The 24,572-nt window shown below is 42.3% G+C and overlaps 1 protein-coding gene across 3 annotated transcripts in view; it reads left to right on the top strand.

The window, feature by feature from the left end:
• Nucleotides 1-5,080: 5,080 nt before the first annotated feature.
• NRG2 (neuregulin 2) overlaps nucleotides 5,081-24,572 on the top strand; it is a 195,104-nt gene continuing 175,612 nt past the window's right edge. For all 3 annotated transcript variants that reach the window (XM_064366382.1, XM_021664908.2, XM_064366381.1), the window contains exon 1: nucleotides 5,081-5,995. In XM_064366382.1, coding sequence (XP_064222452.1) covers nucleotides 5,311-5,995 — 685 coding nt within the window. In that variant the 5' untranslated portion in view covers nucleotides 5,081-5,310. The remainder of the gene's footprint in view (nucleotides 5,996-24,572) is intronic.

The raw sequence follows: 24,572 nt of genomic DNA, 5'->3' as shown, positions 1-24,572 counted from the left end.
TATACTGGCTAAAGCTGGAAGAAGCCCATCCTGTGTGGGAGGGATCTGAGAAAAGAAGCCAAGCTTTTCATGTGGGTGTTCTATCTTGAATTCAGAATGTCTATACCATTCTGTCTACTTCTGTTTTTGTTCTTAGTGATTATTATATAGTGACACAGCCCACTGCTACCATGAACCAGTTTTTTTTCACAACCTTGTGGTAAGCCATGGTATAGTGAACAGGTCTGGCTTCCATTTCTCCATGCGGTTCTATTCAAAAGTATGAGCTTGAGTTTGTGATAAATCTTGGCAAAAAAGATATCCACAGCTTTGTGATCTTGGGAAAGTCACTTAAATTCTCTGTGTGTCAATTTTCCTCATCTTTTTGTAAAATGATGCTTATCCCACGTGCTCTTCAGTGTTATGAATTTCAAATAGTGTATATGTGGAAGTAGTCTGAGGAAATTAGATGACAATGAAAGTGATGCTGACTGGGCACGGTGGCTCAAATATGTAATCCCGGTACTTTGGGAGGCCGAGGCAGGTGGATCACTTGAGGTCAGGAGTTCGAGACCAGCCTGGCCAACATGGTGGAACCCTGTCTCTACTAAAAATACAAAAATTAGCTGGGCATGATGGCCAGCGCCTGTAGTCCGAGCTACTTGAGAGACTGAGGCAGGAGAATTACTTGAATCCGGGAAGCAGAGGTTGCAGTGTGCTGAGATCGTGCCACTGCACTCCAGCCTGGATGAAGAAGCGAGACTCCGTCTCAAAAAAAAAAAAAGTGATGCTATGAGACTGCTTCTTACCCAGAGAGCTCTGACAGTGCTGTGCATGAGGAAGTGCTTTGGCAATGAGAAAGCTTGGATTACAGTCCCAACTGTGTCTGTCATTTGGGCAAGTTATTAAGCCACTATAAATTTTCGATTTCTAAAATTCAAAGTAGATAAGACACAGAAATAATAAACACAAAGCTTCTGACAACAAGCCATTAATAGACAATCAGTATTATTATTTTTATGATCAGTTATTGAATTGCAGTGCAGAGTTAGCAGGTTTGGAACACCAGGTCTTATTTTCTAAGTCTTACGTACTAATTCACTGTGAACTTCAGGAAAAAGCCAGTATAAAATTGAGCTGTGCTTCTAGGAAACCAAATACCCTAAATGGCTGAGATCAGTTTCAGAAGCTTATACTCATATACATCACACCTTGAGGAAATCTGGACAGGCACTTTTCTTCCCTTTATCTGTTTGATTTTTTTTCCCCCATTTTTGTGGAGAACAGGATCTCGCTATATTGTCCAGGCAGGTCTTGAACTCTTGGGCTCAAGCTATCCTCCCACCTTTGTCTCCCTAAGAGCTGGGATTTCAGGTGTAAGCCACCATGCCTGGCCCTTTCTTCCCTTTAGAAAACTCTGCCTAACCCCCAACTTTCTGTGGCTACAGGAATTCTGGTGATCTGTTGGGATCCCAAAATTTATCTCAGCATTCTAAGTTTATTTGAACATGATAGAATTATAGCAAAATAAGTCCCAGTGCTTTTTAGCATAAAAATCTCATTTTAAGATAAAAAGTTTTACCCCATGTAATAGTAGATCCTATTATATAGAATATTCTGTCTCTATATAGGATCCAATAAAATAGTAGTTCTACTTTAAGTAGCCTTTGATTGAGAGAAACACATGATAAAAATTCAGCAACATTAACAAAAGTCCCCTCTTAAAAATGTTTTATGAATAGATAGTACATGAACTTGATATAAAACTCACGAGGTACAAAAGGGAGTACCATGAAAGTATCCTTCTTTCACTCCATCCCTCATTCACACACTGCCTTTCTCCAGAGCCGCCTATTGTTTCATTTCTGCTGTATCTTTTCAAAAACAACTCTGGACTACAAACATTTACATATTTTCCCTTTAAAAAAGACAAAATGGTAGCATCTTACCACTCTTCTTCACCTTGCTTTTTTTTCACTTAGTATTTTGTTATGCTTTCTTATACTTTAACATGAATATGTTTTTTGTTTTTTTTTTAAGGCGGGGGGCAGGTGTGGTGGTTCACACCTGAAATCTCAGCACTTTGGGAGGCCAAGGCAGGGGGATCACTTGATCCCAGGAGTTTGAGACCAGTCTGGGCAGCATAGTGAGACCCTATCTTTACCAAAAAACAAAACAAAACAAAACAAAACTAGCTGGGTGTGGTGGCATGTGCCCATATTCCCAGCTACTCAAGAGGATCGCTTGAACCCAGGAGGTTGAGGGTGCAGTGGGGCTGTCATGGCCGCACTGCACTCCAGCCTGGGCAACAGAGCCAGACCCTGTCTCAAAAGAAAAGGAGAGGCTGGGCTTGGTGGCTCACACCTGTAATCCCAACACTTTGGGAGGCCAAGGCGGGCAGATCACCTGAGGTCAAGAGTTCGAGACCACTCTGTCCGACATGGCAAAACCCTGTCTCCACAAAAAATATGAAAATTAGCCAGGCGTGGTGGCACCTGCCTGTGTAGTTCCAGCTACTTGGGAGGCTAAGGCAGGAGAATCGCTTGAACCCGGGAGGCGGAGGTCACAATAAGCCGAGGTCACACCACTGCACTCCAGCCTGGGTGACAGAGATTGACTCCTCAAAAAAAAAAATACGTAAGAGACAGGAAAATAATATTTTTATTCTTCATGATATGTACTACTGAAAAATTGTATTGCTTTTTTTTTTTTTTGAGATAGTGCTCTGTTGCCCAGGTTGGAGTGCAGTGTCACGAGGCTCACTACAACCTCTGCCTCCTGAGTTCTAGCAATTCTCCTGCCTCAGCCTCCCAAGTAGCTAGGATTACAGGTGCGTGCCACCATGCCCGGCCATTTTTTTTTTTTTTGTAGTAAAGATGGTGTTTCAGCATGTTGGCAGGGTAGTCTTGAACCCCTGACCTCAAGTGATCCACCCCCCTCAGCCTCCCAAAGTGCTGGGATTACAGGCATGAGCCACCTTGTCTAGCTGCATTTTTTAATATACAGAAAATCATAGTGAATATTTTTAATATACGGAAGATAAAGGCCACTTAGAGATTCTCAGCTCTTAGATTGGGAACCACCAGTATAAGTAAAATATTAATAATATTCAACTTAATTTTGGCCCTTACTGTGCACCAGACATTGTTCTAAGCACTTTACACATTATCTCACGTAATCCACATCCTCCTCATCCTTCTAGTCTCAGTTTAAATGCTATCTCCTCAGAGACCATCTCAGCATCTGATGGGAGATGCAGACCCGTTAAGTGGCTGCTTGAAATACAGTATGGGCCAGTATCCCAATAGTAATACTATGTGTGAGGCTCATGGTAACACAGAGGAGGAAGGGATTAATTCCATATTCCATCATGTATGTGTATGTTGGTGGGAGTACAGGTGACTATTTAGGAAGGGGGAACGGAACGAGGTATAATGCTGAGCTGGGCCATGGGAAAAGAATAGTTTTGCAAGTGGACAAGGTGGAGGTGAGGCTTTCTGGATACAAGTGACATCGTGTGCAGAAGCACACTGAGAAACAGCATGAAGTGCTAAGGATTGCTAGGGTAGGGGGTTGGCTCTCAGGATATGAAGCTGGCTAGGCAAAGAGAGCCCATGAAGAGCCTTGCTGAGGAGTTTGGACTTTACTTCTGAAAGCAGTAGTATGGCCAAATTATATTTTATTTTTAGAAAGATCACTCTGGCATTGTTAGGACTGGAGGTAGGTGATGAGGTGAAAGGACCACGTGGAGACCAGTTTAGGAGGCTTCGAAGTTGTTCAGGTGAGAGTTGATGGGGACTTGGACTGAAGGTATTTGCAGCGAGTTGAAGAGGAAGTAGATAAATTGGAGATTATTTTAAAAGGCAGAGCCAAAGGCCTAGGTGATTAATTGGATGAGGAAGAATAAAAGATGAGATGAAGGGACTTATTGTAATGGATTGATATAGTATAAAAGAATAAAACAGTGGCATTAATAATTATAGGGAATTTGGAGTGAAGTGGAAGAAATAATGATGTTGGCTTTGGATATATTGAGTTTAAGATGTCTCTGAGACAGCCAGGAGGAAAGGTGTAGCTCTCTCCTTCCTTTCCAGAATAGCAGTCCTAGCCTAAGTCAGTCATCCTTGGACCAGTTTCCTGTGGGGCCCAGTCAGGTATAAAATTCCCCAAGATCTCACTGGCATTTCTGAGCTCCACATCCTTCAAGGTTAAAAGCTGGATGTTGAAAACTCCCTGGACCCTCATTGATATGCAAATGGATTATGGACGGACGGTGTGTGTGTGTGTGTGTGTGTGTGTGTGTGTGTGTGTGTGTTTTAAATCAGATGCTGGCTCCAGTGCAGCAAACTCTTCTGCCTCTTGCAAGCAACAACCCTGAAAAAAGAAAACCTTTTTTTATGAAGCAGCCTCTGGCCCTGACAAGTTCTGGCTCTCTATTGGCTCCCAAGAAGCTCCCCCACCTCTCTTAGCAGATTTTAAGAGATGAGGTTGTACAGTGTTCAGCCAGATCCCCACGTGGCTGCTGAAGAAAGCCCAGAGTGTTGGGGACTCGACCCTTTCTCAGCCACCACCTCTGCTTCGGTGTCCTCAATGCTGAGACAAGACACCTTGTAGCCTAACTCTTTCCAAAATGACGGGGCTGGGATCCTCCTCCACAAGTCGAATATCCAACGCTCACCAGGCGGTGGCAGGACCGAGCACGTGGTATCGTTTAGGGGCTGGGCTCCAGGGTCCTCCTAGGAAAGAGGACAGCCCAGGAGGCGAGAGGCTGGCTGGCCACCCTGGCCATGGCAACCTCTCTGGCTCCTACAGCTGATGGCCAAAGGCAGGGGGCACGCCCTGAGTCCCATTCACACGTTCATAGGATGGTGCCAGGAGCCCGTTATCTCTTCTCCGCCTTCTCCTCACGCACCACCCCCACTGTCATGCCGATAAATCCCGAGAGCAAAGGGTGGCACGATTCCTCCCGCGCCCCTGCGGGCTGAAGGCGGGCACTAAAGCAGTGCAGTCCCAAGCTTCCCCTGCAGAAGCCGCGCTCCCCACTCGGTCCGGGGGCAGAGGGGGCGCGAGAGAGCAAGTGGGCGGGCGTCCCATCCTCCGCATCCTCCTCCAGGTCCTGGCGCACAGGGTGGGAGCGCTGCGCTGCGCCGCGCTGCGCGTCGCGGCCCGCTTGCCGCCTGCCCCCTGCCCTAGCTGGGCCACCTCCCCGGGCTGCCGGTGGAGGGCTAAGAGGCGCTAACGTTACGCTGTTTCCGGTTTTCCAGCGGGCTCTGTTTCCCCTCCCAAGGCGGCGGCGGCTGAGCGGCGGAGCCCCCCAAATGGCCTGGCCAGATGCGGCAGGTTTGCTGCTCAGCGCTGCCGCCGCCGCCACTGGAGAAGGCTCGGTGCAGCAGCTACAGCGACAGCAGCAGCAGCAGCGAGAGGAGCAGCAGCAGCAGCGAGAGCGGCAGCAGCAGCAGGAGCAGCAGCAACAACAGCAGCATCTCCCGTCCCGCTGCGCCCCCAGAGCCGCGGCCGCAGCAACAGCCGCAGCCCCGCAGCCCCGCAGCCCGGAGAGCCGCCGCCCGTTCGCGAGCCGCAGCCGCCGGCGGCATGAGGCGCGACCCGGCCCCCGGCTTCTCCATGCTGCTCTTCGGTGTGTCGCTCGCCTGCTACTCGCCCAGCCTCAAGTCGGTGCAGGACCAGGCGTACAAGGCACCCGTGGTGGTGGAGGGCAAGGTACAGGGGCTAGCCCCAGCCGGCGGCTCCAGCTCCAACAGCACCCGAGAGCCGCCCGCCTCGGGTCGGGTGGCGCTGGTGAAGGTGCTGGACAAGTGGCCGCTCCGGAGCGGGGGGCTGCAGCGCGAGCAGGTGATCAGCGTGGGCTCTTGTGCGCCGCTCGAAAGGAACCAGCGCTACATCTTTTTCCTGGAGCCCACGGAACAGCCCTTAGTCTTTAAGACGGCCTTTGCCCCCCTCGACACCAACGGCAAAAATCTCAAGAAAGAGGTGGGCAAGATCCTGTGCACTGACTGCGGTGAGTCGCCCCCTCCCTCTGCTGGAGAAAGGGGGGAGGGGCGAGGTGGTGGAGAATGGGGGTGGGGCGGGGAGGTGCTGCAGGTGCCCGGGCCTGGCAGCGTCCAGGCTCTGGGGGGTGGGGCCGCCCCTGGGCAGGGCGCCTGGCACGGGTGGGTGAGGGGGTTGGGGAGAAGGAGGATCAGGCTCAAAGTGTGCCAGGGGCGGGGGGCGGAGGGAGGCGCTGGCTTGTGCCAGCGGGGATCTGCGGCTGATGTATGGCATGTGGGGCTGGAAAGCTGCCATCATAGCCCAGTAGCGGAAGGAAAGACGGAGAGGTCCTGGCAGTGCTGGCCTGAGGCTCAGTGAGTCAGGAGTGACCCTCGGAGGCCTTGCCCACTCTGCTCCCGCGGGCCTGCCGTGCCCAGGCTGGCAGGGTCTGCAGGAGCAGCTGGGCAGACTCCCAGGCTGTGAAGGCCTCCGCTTACAAGTTCTCCTAGGGAATGATCGCCCCCGCCCCCTCCTTCCTCTCCTGGGCTGGTTGCTCTGCTCATCCACACCGCTGGCGCAGGCAGAGTTGGACTTTTTCTGCTACTGTTTTCCGTCCTCCATGTGGCTCCGGTTTTTTTCTCCATCGTGATTGCGTGTCTTTGCTAAGCAGGTAGCACAGCCTTTTCTTAAGACTAGCAAGCAGACACCCCCCCTTTTTTTTTTTTTTTTGGCTGTTTCTGGGGGATATTACAAGGTCTGTTGATCGTGATGATGATGAAAGAGGATAACTTACTTCTGCTGAATGCTTTAAGTTCAGCTCTAACGTCTTACTCGCCGGATGTATTTGACTGCATCTCTCATCTTCATGATGTTAGATGCTGCACAGGAATGCAGGTGATTAGAAACAAAACACTGAAATCTGTCGATCTGTGCAGCTGGGAATGGAAGTCTCCCAAGTTAGAAGTCAAAGAAATGTCAGTCTAAGAGCTTTTTCTTCTTGTCCCTGAATCCAGTACTTACTTCTTAGTAAGATATTTCAAACCGAATTGTCCCACACTGGAGTATTTGGTGTAAGCCTGTCTTGTGCTTACTCACATTGGGGTTTCGTTTTGTCCTAACTAAAGCTGAATTTGTTGGCATGCAGTATGACTTGCTGGACTGTGTAATCGCTGAATTATGATAGACGTCCTGTACTCTCATAGAAGTTGGTATGTTTACCAGTTTACCAACTGATTCTGGGTAGTGTAGACAGGCTTTGTTTGGTAGCAATATATGTGTAACAGCTTATAATAAGTTTTGCTGCCCTCATCGTTCTAGATTAATACCTATGACTTTTGGAAGCTTTCCTCCCCCGACCCCTTCAGGAGGCACATTTTAGGAGCTTAGTTGTGGGAGTATATCTAGACACTAACTATGTTAAATTGTGATCACTGTAATGAGAAGAATCTTGGCAATGTCTTAATAAGAAGGGGAAAACTTTGGGGGATAACAGCAGTTTATCGCTCTGACTTTATCCTTAGGAATATCGTTCACTGCTTTTTAATACTGGTTTTATGTCCTGAAATGTTTTACGATGACAAGTAGAGACCAGCTAAGAATTTCTAATTTTTTATTCTATTAAGTATTTTATCTGAGATCCCTCGGGGAGCTGTGAAACAGTATTGTACAGTAGAAAATAGATAGTAAAAATATTTATTGAACCTTGTCCAAGGACAGCTTCTGTTTGGTTGTTGATGAGTTGCTCCTGCATTTGCACAGTGTACATCTCCTTATAATCCCTAGTCTGGGCCACTAAGGACTTAATGGTCTTTGTCAGATAACCCCATAGAGTAACCGGCTTCTCTGCTCCCTTGTCTCCCTCCTCCTACTTTCTCCTTCCCCCAACACAATACACCTTATCAATTAACACATTGTTTGTTCTAGTGACTATTTAATAGCTTAACAGTTGAATGCAGAAATCATGAAAGATTTGAGGGTAAGAAAAGGTTTGTTTCTAGGTTATAATCATCTCATATTATCAAAATAGCATGTGTAGTAGAGTGCTTAAAAAGATATTTAGAACTGCAATCATTAGTAGCGGAAGGGCCCTCACATATCACAAATTATCAAGAATCAGGAATGTGTAGGGCAGCAAACATTTCAGAATGCAAAAAAATTGCTTTGAATTGATATTCAAAGCAAAGTACATAAACAGGTACCATTTTGGGGAGCCTTATATAAGGGGATTAGAAATTAAAGGACATATTTGTGAGACTTGTGGAATTGGTGATAATGTGACAGAAGAGCATAAACTGTATTTTCTCATTTTCTATGATGTGGTTAAAGAAAACACGTACAGGTAATGGCATATTAAATAAGGAAACAAAATCATCCGAACTAACCACAACACTATCCTTGTGCTCAGCAGGAAATAACTAACAAATTCATTTTCTGTTTTCTATTCTAAAGAAAGCCCTCTGGGCCACAGGGTCATTGGGAACATTTTCTCCTTGGAGCAGATTTGCCCATTGCAAAATAGGGAAACTGGCACTTGGAAACCGTCGTCGCGGCCGTTACATTGAGCAACTGAGGTTGCATTGTTGCTTTGTTTAGCTAGTTTCAGCTCTGAGTGTGCGTCGGTTCTGAGAGGTGTGGTTCCCTGGGAGGTCATCAAGAAAGCTTGTGGGTTTTTGTTAAGGGGGGGCATCATATGGAGGGATAATATTGTGTTTAAAAATTGGCCTCAGGAGCATCAATGTGGGGGTCACACTGGACCTCTTTTAGACAGTCCTCATACATGGCTAATTTCCACTGTGAAATGTTGAAGTCTATGATCTAAGGTGGGGAATGGTAGACAGGGGTCTTGTTGGAATAGCAAGACCTGCTAGAGTGGTATTTTTACATATTTAATGTGTATCATTTATCCAGAGAGAGTACATCTGGTGATAGAGTTGAGTAAAATCTTCGCATTTCTTAGAAGATTGCATATATGGAGGGAGGTGTTTTCTGTGCCTTCTGAGGAAAGGCGAGCAAAAAGAGTTAGAAAGGCCTTGCAGGGATTAGCAACTCTGTACAATGTTATAAAAGCATCCTGTTCTGCAAATAGTCCTGCATTTTAAAAGATGGTTGCATATATTTTGGTATAATTACACCCTATCTTGTTGTTTTCTTGTATTCATGTTTTCAAGCAGCTTCCTTATTGAATAGATGCAGTAAATAGCACAAAAAATAAAGATAATTTCTTTCTTTGGGACTTCCTGATTAGCAGTTTTCCAGTGTACAGTGTACTTTGTAGTTAAACAAGGAAAGGTGTATTCCTGGGGGATTTTACATTCTTTAAGATAGTTTTAAATTAATTTGGCACCCAGATTCACATATTAGAGAAAGGTGGTTCACAAAATTCAGTATAGCAAAAGCGACTGCATATTTTTAAAATGCTGTTTATTTAAAGAATCTTTTCTTCCCCAGCCAGCTGGAAACCCAGCTGTGCTGCAGCTTGAAGATGGGAAAGTGAAACTAGATTAGAAACTGACCAGTTCCAGTGATGAGGACAAGGCATGGCTGTAGATTTAAGGATTGCATTATCACCATAATGTCATTATTTCTTGTAGTGGCTGCTTTCCTCGGAAGACTGCAATTCTTGGGGCAGGAACATATCTTATCTTTGAGGTCTTCTTTCTCCTAGCTCTCCTGCCCCCAGTGTTTCCTACTTTGTCTGGTTTACAGAAGGACTCTCCATCAGTGTCATTTGAATGGATAAAGTCAAGTGAAGTTAAAGAAAGCCTCCAGATTAATACTAAAATAATCTTAACTCTTTGACCTGTGACATCAAGTCCTGTGCTGAAAAGCTGAGTTTGATGATAGCTTTTACCTGTCGCTATGGGAACCTTTTTTTCAAAAGAATCATTATCAAGTAGAGTACTTAACCACAATGTGGTTAATCATTGCGCTGATTAGTGTTAATGGGATTTGAGTGGTGGAGAATAAAGATCTTGCTGGAAAAGACCCTCTCATTTTTTTCTTTTGGAAGGTAGATTACTACTTGCCCACCCCCAAATTTAAACAAAAATAAAACAACCATCAGTTAGAATTAACAAACAGTTTGGGAGCTAGGGATGGTGGTATATTAACAATCTAGGTGACTAACTTCTTCTTGGCCTCTAATCAAAGCAAGTATGCTTCCCCTTTACTATCCTCTTTTATCTAGGGCATTTTAATTTTATTTCCTAATATCAATTAGTTTTTTCTTTATAAAATTATGTTTATATTTTTATTTTCTGAATTTTGAGCCATATAAATTATTTATATAAATTATATAAATATAAATTATACATATACATATATTTATATGTGTGTATATATACACATATATACATATAAATTATATAAATATAAATTATTTATATGGTTCAAAATTCAGAAAATACATAAAAATAAATGATGAAAATTTCCTTTTTAACCCCTGTTCTCAGCTACCCAGCTTTAAGTCTCTGTGGCAAAATATTCAAGAATAACTTATTCTTGAAACTTGTGTTTCTCTAAAAACACAATGTTTTTCAAAGTGGTCTCATTTTTTTTTTCAGCAGATGGAGAATGCCAATTTTACCATTAAGCCAATTTTGTGGTAAATTCTTCCCAGGTTATACATATTTTCTTAACTTAGCCCAAGATCTTATCTACCTAGTTCTCTGAGTTCTCTATCTCAAGTATCTAGTTAAAGGATTCTCTTTTCTCCTCAACGGATACTCTACCTCACAAATATAATTCTAGAGTCAGGAATGAAAATACCAACTTATTTTTCAGATACTTTGCCATTAAGTTTTCAATGACAAAAAGTTTTGTAAGTCTTAATTGGGATGCTTAAAGGAGAGATCCAAAGGGTTATCACTGAGATTTAGGGCTGCATCTCAACCCATACAGCAATTCTTATTGTTTCACACGCTTGATGATCTCACAGTAGTGTCCATGTGGGAGATCACATGATTTCACAGATAAAAAGAGAAAACTCCACAGTGCATGATTGCTTTGATTTTCATTCAGAAGCCAGAGACCCCAGTTGCCAATGAGAGTTTGATTTTGACCATATTCATGCACATCTGGTACAATTCCAGGGAATTTAGCCACCTGAATACTGTTCTGAAGTATGCTTAAGGTAGCTGATCTGAACATAGTGTTAAAATTTCAGAGGATCAGGGAATTGCCATTTGGATACATAGGAAAAAAAGTAAATATGCAAATATCAAAATAGCAGGAAGTCTTAACCCTCTAAACCCTGTTTGCTTAGTGGTATTTGGCAATTTTGAAAATTTGGGAAAGGAATGGTGATATCAGTATTATTGAAGTTTCCCCAATGCAGTTTCCAACAAGTTCTTAGATCTTTCTTTGCAAGGTCTGAAGTGCTGTTAGTATAATGTGCACTAAAGGCAAAGAAATTTCCCCCAAAATTTTGTGTTTGGATGGATGGGTATATATGGTACGGGGATTTTTGTCTTACTTGTTTCTAGCAAAGTAACCCTCTCCTCCCACTTACTTTTTGGAATTTGTACATAGAAATAAGTTCGGTTTGTGAATGTCAAGAGATGATACAGGGAACTCTTTAGGAAACTAGGGAAAGTAGATGAATTAATCTGTAGAAGCGCTAAATTATGACAAGTTTGAACAATAACTTTTACATTTAATTAAAGTAGACTTCTTTAAAAACAGTAATACATACAGATGAGTCTTGCTGAGCTAGAGCTCCATGTTGGGTTCTAAGAACTGAAGCACATATAGAGGATGATTAAAAGGTACTAGGATGACATGAAAGGACATGTGGTACCCAGGCAAAGGGCTGGGAAACTTTTGCCAATCTGGGGCCAAAAGACAAATTTGCACTTATGGAGTGTGATTAGTTGCTGCTAATCAGCTACGATGCTTTTGATAGTTATGAAATGAAGTTAAGTTAAGGAGCCTTCCTTCTCTGGCTAGTTGGGAGAGTGTGGCATGTGAGCTCCATTCTACAGTAACATTCCCTTCCCACTTTGTACATGCAGTAAGATCCAAATGGCATCTCCAGGGATCTTCTCTGGGACAGAGGCCTGATGTTTCCGGAGCCTGTCAGCTCTGCTCTATGCTTCTGTTCAGGACCTGATTGTGCTGCTGGCCTCCTGGGTGCGGGGCAGGACTGGTGGTTAACATTTCATTTACCCTTGCAGATGTTTCTAGAGCGGCAGGGGCACAGGTACTGTAGAAGGTTTCTGTATTCTGCTAGCAACACAGACCTACAAGATGTGATGGTCAGGTTACTTTTTTTCTCTCTCCAGAAACAGAATCCATAGTGTTTCTATTTAATATTCACAATTTCCTGCCCTGTGCTGAGGACACTGGCTCCCTTACACCTTCTTTCCCTGATCTGTTATATAAAGACTGAGGATCTGTCTTTGTCCTTTATGCTGGGATGTTTTACTTGGTCTTGATCTTGATATTGATCCAACTAACAGAAGCCAAGCTGAATTAACATTCCTCAGAAGTGAATGAGAGAAAGGTCACAACATGGCTAAATACCTGGTCCAGCCCATGCAAAAGTCAGGACATCATGAATTCTATTGTGACAGTGATGCAATTTGGTATCCCAAAAGTTTTATTACAGAAAGAGCTTTCTTTTAATTTAATCTTTTTTAAATGTTAGCTTCAACAAATATTTAAATATATATTCTGTGTGAAGAACAAGGTACTTTAAAGGAGCTGACAGTAATTTAACTTAGAATATGATAAACACTATAGGATAAGCCAACATAGTGCTTTTGGGAGGAGAAGAGTCATAAAGGAAAGAAAGACAATATCTGGTTGGAAGATTAAAGAAAGTTTCTTGGAGAAGTAGTTTGAGATGGCTTTCCAATAGTCAGAGATAGTTGAGATGAGAGTGTGGTTTGGGGATAGAGATGAATCAATTGATTAAATCTATTTCATGCAGTAAGAGCAGCATTCTCAGTAGTAGAGAGGCATGTTTGTGGTACATAAAAACAAACAAAACAAAACAAAAAACACATACAAAAAAATCCAACCAGAATGAAAAGGGAAAATGAGTGAGGAGGCTGGAGAGGTAGATTAGGGTGATATTGTCTTTCTTTCTTTCTTTGCAGAGATGAGGTTTCGTCATGTTGCTCAGGCTGGTCTTGAACTCCTGAGCTCAAGTGATCTGCAAACCTCAACCTCCCAAAGTGCTGGGATTACAGGTGTGAGCCACCGCGCCCAGCCTAGGGTGATATTTTCATCAGTCTTGAATGCTAGGCTGATGAATTATTCTTAATTACGTAAGTAGTATTTGAAGGCTTAGGTTAAAAGTAACTCAGTAATGTTCGGTGAATGGGTCTTGCATGTACTTCGTTAAATTTATCTGGAAGTTACATGTTTTTTGCTATGCTATTCATGTTATTATAATGGGTATTATTCAAGTTTCATTTTTCAGTTACTCGCTGTAGTATATAGAAATATCATTGTTTTGTTTTGTTTCATATATTGACTTCGTATGCTGTGACCTGAATACATTCACTTATTTGTTCTATTAACTTTCTTTCTGTATATTTCTTGGGATTTTCTATGTACACAATTCTGTTGTCAATGAAAAGAAGACACTTATTTTTTCCTTTCTAATCTGTGTTTCATTTGTTTCTTTTTCTTGCCTTATTACACTGGCTGGGACTGCCAAAGTATAATGTTAAATTGTAGTGGTAAGAGCAGACATTCTTGTTCTTTTCATGCAGGAAAACAGTCAGACTTTGACTATTAAAGTCCTTTAAAGATTTCAGCTGAAAGTTTTTCATAGCTGCCCCTCCTTCCAAAAAAAAAAAAAAAAAAAAATGTCGACCCAAAACAGTATAATGACTAAGAGTTTGGGCTCTGCAGTCAGATGGACCTGGATTTAGAAACCATCTTTTGCATTTTTCAGCTGAGTGATATTGGGCAAGTTACTCTCTGCATCTTAGTTTCCTATAAAATGAAGATAGTGATAACACTTAATAGAATTGCTATGGGTATTAAATGTGATAATGCATATAAAATAATTAACATATCACTTGCTCAAAAAATGTTAATTATTAACCAATGTGAGCAGGAAGACTAAGTAAATGAAAATATTAAGTTCCAGAAGCAGACTGGGGGAAGACAGGAAAAATTTTCATGAACAACCCTTTTTCACCCAGATGTTCCTATTTGTTTCAACTTGAGAGTTATTGGGCTGGATCTGGTGGAAGCGGTGGTGAGAAGAGAATGGGTTATTTGTGTGGTCTCATTGTAGAGACACCCATGTGAGTCCCAGGATATGAATGCTAATTCTGTGGAAATCCCAAGTAGCCTACATATCTTGATGGGTGTATGTGTTGGTCAATTTTTTGAGAAGACTGCCAATAGATATTGTTTTTCTCTGTTTCACAAATGGGAGGACTAAGACCCATACTCCATATTGTCTCTTGTAAAATCTCATCATACTGGCGAGGTAACCAAGTTCTGGAGTCCTGCCAGTCTTGCTCATTGACTTCGGTAGGTCTTATCTTACTTTTTTTTTTTTTTTTTTTTTGAGATGGAGTCTTGATCTGTCACCAGGCTGGAGTGGAGTGGCATGATCTCGGCTCACTGCAACCTCTGCCTCCTGGGTTCAAGTGATTTTCCTGCCTCAGCCTCCTGAGTAGCTGGGACTACAGGCATGCACCACCACGTCCAGCTAATTTTTTGTATTTTTAGGAGAGATAAGGTGTAACCATGTTAGCCAGGATGATCTCGATCTCTTGACCTCATGATCCACCCCGCTTGGCCTCCCAAAGTGCTGGGAGCCACTGCTCCTGGCCCTTACATTTTTACTGTTGTCAGGAGAAGTTGCTGAAAGTCCCTGGAAAATGGCTGAAGGTTTCCTTATTTTCAAAGAAGGGTCCCTGACTCATCCTGGTCAGGGATTTTTTGATTTGGGGGTTTCCAGGGTTGGGGATGGGTTCACACTGAATCATTCATCCTTTCTCTTTTCTTGTTTCTGTAATGAGTTGTAATGTATCTGGTGGCTTCCCAAGGTCAGAGGAATAGAGATGTGATCATGTAACAGGTGACATTTTTTTGAGTTTGTGTGATTTTATTTTTATTTTAAATTATTGATATGTGAAACCAGATGAAAGTATGAAATTTTTTAAGTGTTTGTAGGACAAAGACTGCTAATTGTTTTACATGCATTATCTCATTTAATACCTACAGCAATTCCATTAAGTACTACCATTCTCTTCATTTTATAGAAAATGAAAACATAGAAAGTAACATATTTGGGGGTTCCTCCTCTAAATATTTGTTGGTTATTATTACCCCTCAGGTCCTTGGCTGGCTATGAATCCCCTGACCTCAAGAAGTAGTCTTTACTTTTTCTTATTCTTAAAGTCTTAGTATTTATGGCCTATATTATTTATATAACACTTATCATTTAATGCCATTCGTTGCTAATTATCCTTTGATGGGCCAGTATCTCATCTCTTTTACTTGGTGGTAAGATCTTTGGGGGCAGTAAGTTAAAATATGGTAAAGTGAATATTTGATTGCTGGCTATTGCCAAGAAAAAAGGGAGCAGCGGGACCATTTGCTTTGTCTGCTGCCCACTTTTGTCTTAGACACATTTCAAGATTCATCAAATGACAGCCCAGGCTAAGAGACAACCATAGAAAGTGCCTTCAGAAATTTTGATAAGAGCAGAATTTTGCTTCTTGGTCACGTTTCAGTTCTGTTTTTCTTTTCCCCTCGATAGTCCATAGTTTCTTTCTTTTCTTTTTTTGTCCTCTTTTATTGAGTTTTAGAATTATCTCTGGGTAGTTTTCCTCATGTATGTCAATATTTTGGCTTGTGTTATTTTCTGTGCTTTGGTTAGTTGGCATTCTGCAAAATTTACCAGTTTCACTTGCCACCTGAACTTTTTGGATAGTCCTCATTCTAGTCTCTCACTGGAATGCCCAGCTGCACTCTTAATCTGGCCTGTTCGTGCTTCAGGCTGAATACCTTCAGAGGTATGAGGTATGACCAGGTGCTTTTTCTGTAGTAGGCTGAGATCACAAATTTGGAGTGTTTTCACCTTTTTGCCTAGTAGACAGTTTGGGGGCTTCTGGAGTCCAGTACTGGTCCTTTGATCATTGGTTTTTGTTTTGAAAGGGGTGTGGTGGGAACCCAATGCTTTCTTCTAATGTTTCTCCTTTGGCATGTCCATTCTTTCACCATTCCCTTGAAATGAGGCATTTTTGCCATCTCTGCTTGGCTGAAGTATTGGGTAGGGTGTGGGCTTCTCCTCCACTCCGAGTTCCCAAGGACTGTTGGTCACCATCTTGCAGAAGGCTCTGGCACTCAGCATCCTTGAGTCTGAGTCCCTTCCACTGGTGCCCTTGGCCAGAGGTATAACCTCAATACAGCACCTTGCCCCACTTGCTTAGACCAGCAATGGATTTCTTAAGCACTGCTCAATTGATGCCTCTTTTCTGGAGTAACTTTGTATGACTTCAGAGAGACGATTTATTTACCAGTCAGGATGGAACAAGTAGTGGTTAAGCAGATAATCTGTCATGTCTGAATCTCTGTGTCTGGATGAGAGAAAACAGCAGGGCTGCATCCAGGGCAACTTTTCTAGCATTGTTGTTGGTTGATTTGATTTTAGGGGAAAAAAAAGTGAAAAGAAAACATTTTTTAAAAGAAAGAAAGGAGTCTCAGACCATGGCAGGATCCAGTTGTTACAGAGTAAATTCAAGGCCTGTAAGTGAAGTGTTTCTTTTAAAGGACTCTGGGACTTCCAAAGGCAGACTGTCTGACTGCTTACTGTTGGCTGGTTTTCTTTTTCATAGTCTGTTCATATGGGTTTTACTTCTGACATTCTCTTACCTGAGGCTTTACCTCTCCCACCTCATCCCACCTGGCTTCCTTCCTTCCTACTTAGGCCTGCTGATTGTGCTTCTCTGAATTTCATATTCGTTCTTCAACCCCCATTGTCAAGAATCAGGAAAATTTCCAGAAGTCTCTAGTATAAAATTTTCAACACTTCCTTAGACTTTAGGTCTGACAGACCTAGTGGGAAGGTAGGCACAAGCCTGGGACAGGATGAAGGCAGAACCAAATCCAGTAAATCTGACTGAGTTTCACTTAGGTCAGGTTCTTTAGGACATAACATGGAATTTTTTTCCAGAAGTCACCTTCCATACTTCCAGGTCTCATTTTCAAAAGGAATTCTTTCTCCAAAAAGGCTACTAACATTCACCGGCCTCTTAGTAACATATACAGTAAGTTGACTTGGCCAAGTACTGACAGAGATTCCTTTCAGATAGCACCTCCAGAGCTCAGCCCAGGTGATTCAGGCCAATGCTAAGAAAATCCCACGATGTAGAGCCAGGTAGTATTACACTCTGGGCAAAGCCAGACACCACCACCTCTGAGAAAAAAGGAGAAAGGTCTTTCTGCTGGAATGAATCTAATTTGTAAGTTGAAGGGAGGTACATGGGTGGCTCCCAGACTGGAAGGGAGCTTTCCATATTTGTTTCTCACTGTGTAAATTATCTGAGCAGGTTTCCACTGTGTATGGTTTACACTTAGCCGACTGAGAGGGCAAACGGGAGCTGGAGCTGAGACTGGTTCCCTTGGAAGTGCTGTTTTCACCTCTACTGGGTTTGCCTCTGCTTCTACCTGTGCCCACACACAATGTGGGCTTTGCACTTCTCCTTCATGATGTTGCAGCCTCAGGGCCTCTGGCTAGTGGTCTGCCTTACACCAGAATTTGTACAGAAGTAAAAAAGTTAAAGGCATTGGTTTTAGATTAGATCTGTAAAGGGATCACTTAAAACTAGTGCATCCTAAGGAGCTCTGTCTGAAAGAAAACATTGAGTTGGTGAAGAGTCCCAGTGGGTTTGATGGGCTTCACTGGGTCAAGGTCATGAACCATATTTTTTTTTAAGTATAAGAATTTACTTTTCTCATGTCTGAAGTTAAATAACAGCCTAATCATTCCAGAGTAGGGAAGAGTGTTGTCATTGTAAGAGGGAGAAAAGGGCAGTCGATAGTGCTGCTCTGTCCACGTGACTCAGGGAGTAATCCAATGGACATCACTCTCCATTCTAGGGTTTAAAGATTACTTTCTACGGAGGAGTTTGCTACTAGCAGTGTGGCTTTGGGAGAGGAGCCTTATGGTTCACTGGCAGTTGACCCAGTCAGCCTTAAAAATTGAAGCTGGTTTGTGGATCCTGCCATGGGTTCCTCCAGGAATGCTGTCACAGTGTTTGGTTTTCCAACACACCTCTTTCCCTCCTTCCTTCCTTCTCAGGTCCTTCCATCACCATGTCTTCTTTTGACCACTTTGTAGAGGGTACAGTCCCTTATGGGTTTTCCTTGGTTCTCCTCTCGATTTATGAAATCTGATTTATAGGTTTCATCTGTTCATAGTGAATGGTTACGGCTGTACACCGGAGATTTTTTTTTTTTTTTTGAGACAGAGTCTTGCTTTGTCACCCAGGCTGGAGTGCAGTGGCGTGATCTCAGCTCACTGCAACCTCTGCCTCCTGGATTCAAGCAATTCTCCTGCCTCAGCCTGGTGCTGACTTTTAAAGGCAAGTCTTTACTCTGTGACTTACTAGCGGGATAACCTGGGGAAAATTAATTAACCTCATTGTGACTCAGATTTCCCAACTATATTATGGGGCTCACAGTAATAGCTACCTCATAGCACTGTGATGAAGATTTGGTGAGTTACTTCACATTAAGTGCTTAGAGAACAGTGCCTTCCTATAGAAAACATTCAATGCAAGCTAGCTGCTGCAATCACTGTCATGTCCGTCATTAGTGGAAAGAGAATGAATGGCTTTGGATTCAGATGGGTATGTGACTCCGTTCCTGACTGTGTTCCTTACTGCTGTGTGAACTTGGGAAAAGTCCCTTAATTTTTTTGAGTGCCAGTTTCTACCTGCCTATGGCAGTTTTCGATTGCTATATGGCAAAACACCCTAAAATGGAGTAGCTTAACACAGCAACAGTTATTCGTTATAATCTCTCAGTCCTGGGAATTGAGGGGCTCAGCTGGGAGGTTTAGTATCTTTCACGTATTTTAGTCAGATGGAGGCCGAACAGTCAGACAGTGGTTGCGACAAGGTCATTTCAAAGTTTCTTCTCTGACATGTCAAGCAGATGATTCTGGCTGGTTTTCATCTGGGAGTGTAGCCGGGGCTGAGGACCAAGGACCAAGGACCTTGCCTGAGTTTCTTCACAGTACCATGGCTAGGCCCAGGAATAAGCATCCCAAGAGAGGACCAGGTAAAAGCTCTATTGTCTCTTAGGATCTAGCCTCAGAAGTCACATAGCATCACATCCACCACATTCTGCTTGTTAGAAGACAGTTACTAAAACCTGACCAGATTCAAGGGGAGGAGAATTACATGCCACCTTTTGGTGGAAAGAGTGTCAAATAATTTGTGGACATTACTGTTTGACCTCTGGTACAAATTATTTATAGTCCTCGGACATGAGAAATATACTCATCCCCACTCAAAACCTCCCCTCGGCCCCTTGGCCAATGTCTCGTCTATTATGGCATTAGGCTCAGGTTCAGGAGCCAGGGTCTCATCATCTAAATCAGGCCTACGTGAAGTTGAGACTCCTCAATGTGGTTCCGTGAGTACAGCAACTCGAGTACTGCTCCTCTTGATCTGAAGACTGTGAACTCAAGAGACAAGTTGTTTGTCCTCCACCCCAAATGCAATGCTGGGACAGATGTAGGATAACTACTATAGATGCCTGTTTTAAAAAATTGTAACACTTCCATTTTAAAATGACTATTTTAATTTTTTTACTTTAAATTTTGAAATAATTTCAGACTTATCATAATACAAGAAAGTTACAAAAATAGTACAGAGTTCCCAAATACTCTTTGGCTAGCTTCCTCAAATGACACAACATGTAAAATGATCAAAACCAGGACATTAATAGTACTGATGCAATACCGTTAGCTAATCTATAGACCTTATTCAAATTTTGCCGGTTGTCTTACTAATGACCTTTTACTGGTCCAGGATCCAGTCTAGAATCCCACATCACATTTAGTTGTCATGTCTCTTTAGTCTTCTATCTACGGTAGATGCTTCCATTTAGAAAGGGGGGAAATATCAGTCGCTAGTCCCTAGCAGTTTTGAAATCCAGCCTGGCATGTGAGTAGGGCTCAGTCCTATTACCTGGAAATGATTCTTCACTGTTGTTCTACCCTATGAACTCCTGGTTCTGTCCTCTGAGTTATCCTTCTTTTTCCATAAGATGTGGCCCTTGTTTGCAGCTAAGCAGTTTTCTCAGACTGCTTCCTACTTGTAGGTGTCCCTTTTTATCCAAGCTGGTGATGTTCCTGCTAGTATAGTAGTCCCTCCCATCCATGCGGGATATATTCCAAGACCCCCAGTGGATGTGTGAAACCGCAGATAGTACTGAGCCTTATATGTACCATGTTTTTTCCTATATGTACATACATATAATAAAGTTTAATTTATAAATTAGGCACGGTAAGAGATTAACAACAACACATAATAATAAAAAGGAACAATTATAACAATAGATACTGTAATAAGAGTTATGTGAATGTGGTCTCTCTCTCTCAAAATATCCAATTGTATTAAACCATGGAAAATGAAACCATAGATAAGGGGGGACTACAATATACTTCCTTTAAAAGTGTATGGTTTTCCAGTGAATCTTATTAGGGTTTACTGCATTAGACAAAAGCCACACCCACAGATCTTCTTAAGATAAGCTCTTCTCTACTTTGAGTTCCCTCTGAGGCTGCAGTGGGATAATACTCTTAAGATTTGTAGAACTCCTATTTATTAATGAAAGGATCTGTGAGGCACATTCTTAAGATCTATGGAGAAGTGTGGTGCAGTGGCTAATGCCTGTAGTCCCAGTACTTTGGGAGGCCAAGGCAGATGGATTGCTTGAACCCAGGAGTTTGAGACCAGCTTGGGTAACATATGGAGACCTCCTCTCTACAAAATTTTTTTTAAAAAATTAGCCAGGCATAGTGGAGCATGCCTGTGGTCCCAGCTACTCTGGAGGCTGAGGCAGGAGGATCACTTGAGTCTAGGAGGTTGAGGCTGCAGTGAGCTGTGATTGCACCACTGCACTCTAGCCTGGGGGACAGAGTGAAACCCTGTCTCAAAAAGAAAAACAAAGAAGACCCACAGAAGAACTTTTTTGTCTCAAACATTCTTTGAGGTATTGCCTTTGATCTTTCCAGGTCTTAACAAAAGATAAAATTCAAAAAGTCTCAAACTGAGCTCAATATATTCTTGCCATACTCTGTTATGTTTAGGACACTCATATCTTAAATAACAGCATTTATCTAGTCTTCCAAGCTCTTAGAAATGTCAAAATCATCTTCGGCTCTTTTTTCACTCTCATTCCTGGTATAGAGGACAGTGACAAGTCATGACAGTTTTTACTACTGCAAAGTCTCCTCAATCCAATTCTTTTCATTCATGATGTTCTAGTTGGATACTTTTATTTTATTTATTTCTTTTCTTTTCTTTTTTTCTGGAGATGAGATCTTACTGTGTTGCCCAGGCTGGAGTACAGTGGCTGTTCACAGGTGTGATAATGGCACACTACAGTTTGGAACTCTTAGGCTCCAGCGAGCCTTCCACCTCAGCCCCCCAAGTAGCTGGGGCTACAGGCATGTGCCACTGTGCCTGGCTTCTAGTTGGATACTTATATCTCACCTAGCCTTCCTTAGTAGCTGTAAAAGGAAATCCCTAATTTCAGAGTCTCTGTTCTCCTTTATTATCTAATGCTAGAATTAGCTTTCTAAAACAGAGTAATTATCTCTCCCCAACCCAGAAATCTTCAATAGTTTCCTTTTGCCTATAGCATAAAGAGAAACTTCTTCACAGGGCTTGCAAGACATTCCACAGTTTAGCCCCTACCTACCTGTAATCCTTCAGTCCACTCTTCTTCCACACTTACTCTTTGCCATAGCCAAAATGATCTACTTGACAATTTCAAATAAATTTTACATTTATATCCTTTAGTGCTTTTGCTCATTCTGTTTCCTTGTAGGCTTAGTACGCCTTTCCATTTCCTCTTCTCAGTCAGTTTCTTGTGCCTCCTCTTCCTTCTGGGCTTAGCTCAGATTCCACTTCTCCTCAAAGCTTTTTCTGATCCCCTCAGTCAGAATGAATCACGGCCTCCTGTGTTTCTGTAGCAATTCATTGCTCTTCTGTAAACATAAAGGCCTAGTCTATCACTTGGCATAGTTGGATGGGGGAGGAGGGCATGTGTGTGTGTGGTTGTCCAGACTGTGAGCTTCCTGAGTGCAGGATGGAGCTGCAGCAAAAGATATATCTTATTTATCTTTTTGTGCCTTATGTAAGTTAGCTGACAACTGCTGGGTAACTTGAAGGGAGTGACCTTAGGATTGTATCTTGGGATTAAAACTGTCCATTGGGAATAAGCATCTGGCTCATGGAAGGAAATTAACCTTAGGTATGTCTATATTGGTGGAAATATGAAGGGAATAAATTGAGACAGTTACTTTAGAAAAAAGCCAAATCTCTGATATGTGGATTCGAGTCTGTGTTTTTTTAGCTTCTATGGAAGCACCTCGAAAAGCGTTTTCAGGATCGGAGAATATGGCTGTTTTTTATACCACTATATCCCGACCAACTTTATGGTACGTGGTACATAATAGGAGCTCAATAAACATTAATTAAGGGGAAAATGAATGAAGAAACAATTTCTTCTGTGTGACTCTTCAGTGTGCCTACATGTGGCATACCCAAGGAACATAGCCAGGAAAGCTAGTTTAAAATCAACCCGAGTTAAGAGAAGGTTTATTTATCATAAGTGATTTATCCAGGGCCCTCTTGACACTTAGAGCCTTCTGCTGTGCTACGGAGGAGTGGCAGATATGTGCACAGGATGACTGTTGAAAAGGAATGGCAGAATTTCAGTCTGAATCCAGCAGGCAGAAGTGACAGCAACTTCTTTTAGGTGGCCCGGAGGAGTGTTGGGCTATGTGTCTTTAGTTGAGGAAAAGGAGACCAATCCGGCCTTGTCAGGGGGTTGTTTTGTTTTGTTTTGTTTTGAAATAATGAAAGTCCTTCCTGGAAATCAGTCTCCCTGAGTTCAGTCTCAGTCCACTGCTTTCTATATGGCCTTGAGCAGGTTGTACTTACATTCTGGGCTTTTGTTTTCAGCAAATTGTGGTTTCTTCTTCAGCTGTGAGAACTCATGAAGAGAGTGTTTTAAGCCTATTAGGTAAGTGGCATAGCCTCAAAATATAGAGCCTGCGTGGATTTATAGTTTTTCCGTGAAAATTTTAGCAAAATCCTGGGTTGAGAGACAATCTAGATGTCTCTTTTTTTTATTTTTATTTTTATTCTTATTTTTATTTTTATTTTTTTAGAAAGAAAGAAAGGAAAAAAAGAATGAAGAAGAGGAAGAAAAAGGAAGAGAAAGAGAGAGAGAGAATGGGAGTATTGCTTTCTTGCCCGGGCTAGAATGCAGTTTAGTAATGGGTATTGAAAACCTCTTTTATACCAATAATCATACTTAATGATGTAGACAGGAAGGAATAAGGGAAGAAAATAACAGACAAGCAGCCAACCAATATTTCATTTAAACCTATGAAATGCTATGCGATTACTGAGGAGTGATTTACTTCCAATTATGTAGTCACTTTTGGAATAGGTGTGAGGTGGTAATGTATGTTTTGTGTATTTGAAGTGGAGAGTTCTATAAATGTTTATTAAGTTTACTTGTTCCAGGTCTGAGTTCAAGTCCTGGATGTCCTTGTTAATTTTCTGTCTCGTTGATCTGTAGAATCGTTAGCTCTTCTTGTTACATTGATCCTTTTGCCATTATGTAATGTCCTTCTTTGCCTCTTTTGATCTTTGTTGCTTTAAAGTCTACTTTATCAGAGGCGAGAATTGCATCTCCTTTTTGTTTATTTGTTTATTTTTACTCTCTGTTTGGTTGGTAAATCTTCCTCCTTCTCTTTGTTTTGAGTCTTTGTGTATCGTTGCATGTGAGATGTGTCTGGATGCAGCATACTGATGGGTTTTGGCTTTTTATCCAATTAGAATATATATAACTTTAATACTGGCATTTGATGCTAGCTGGCTGTTTTGCCCGTTAGTTAGTGTAAATTTTTCATTGTGTTAATGCTCTTTGCTTTTTGATATACTTTTGGAAAGGCTGATATTGGTTGCTTCTTTATGTGTATAGTGCTTCTTTCAGAAGCTCTTGTAAAGCAGGCCTGGTGGTGGTGAACTCTCTAAGTACTTGTTTGTTCACAAAAGATTTAATTTTCCCTTCGCTTATAAAGCTTAGTTTGGCTGGATATGAAATTCTGGGTTGAAAGTTCTTTTCTTTAAGGATGTTAAATATTGGTCCCCACTCTTTTCTGGCTTGTAGGGTTTCTGCTGAGAGATCTGCTGTAAGTCTGATAAGTTTCCCTCTATGGGTAACCTGACCTTTCTCTCTGGCTGCCCTTAGCATTTTCTCCTTCATTTCAACCCTAATAAATCTGGCGATTATGTGCCTTGGTGTTGGTCTTCTTGAAGAATATCTTTGTGGTGTTCTCTGTATTACCTGGAGTTGAATATTACCCTGCCTTGCTAGAT

Source organism: Aotus nancymaae, unplaced genomic scaffold (assembly GCF_030222135.1).
Source record: "Aotus nancymaae isolate 86718 unplaced genomic scaffold, 86718_ANA_hifiasm-v0.15.2.pri h1tg000064l_1, whole genome shotgun sequence".
Lineage (NCBI taxonomy): Eukaryota > Metazoa > Chordata > Mammalia > Primates > Aotidae > Aotus > Aotus nancymaae.
This window is presented reverse-complemented; position numbering and strand designations above follow the sequence as displayed.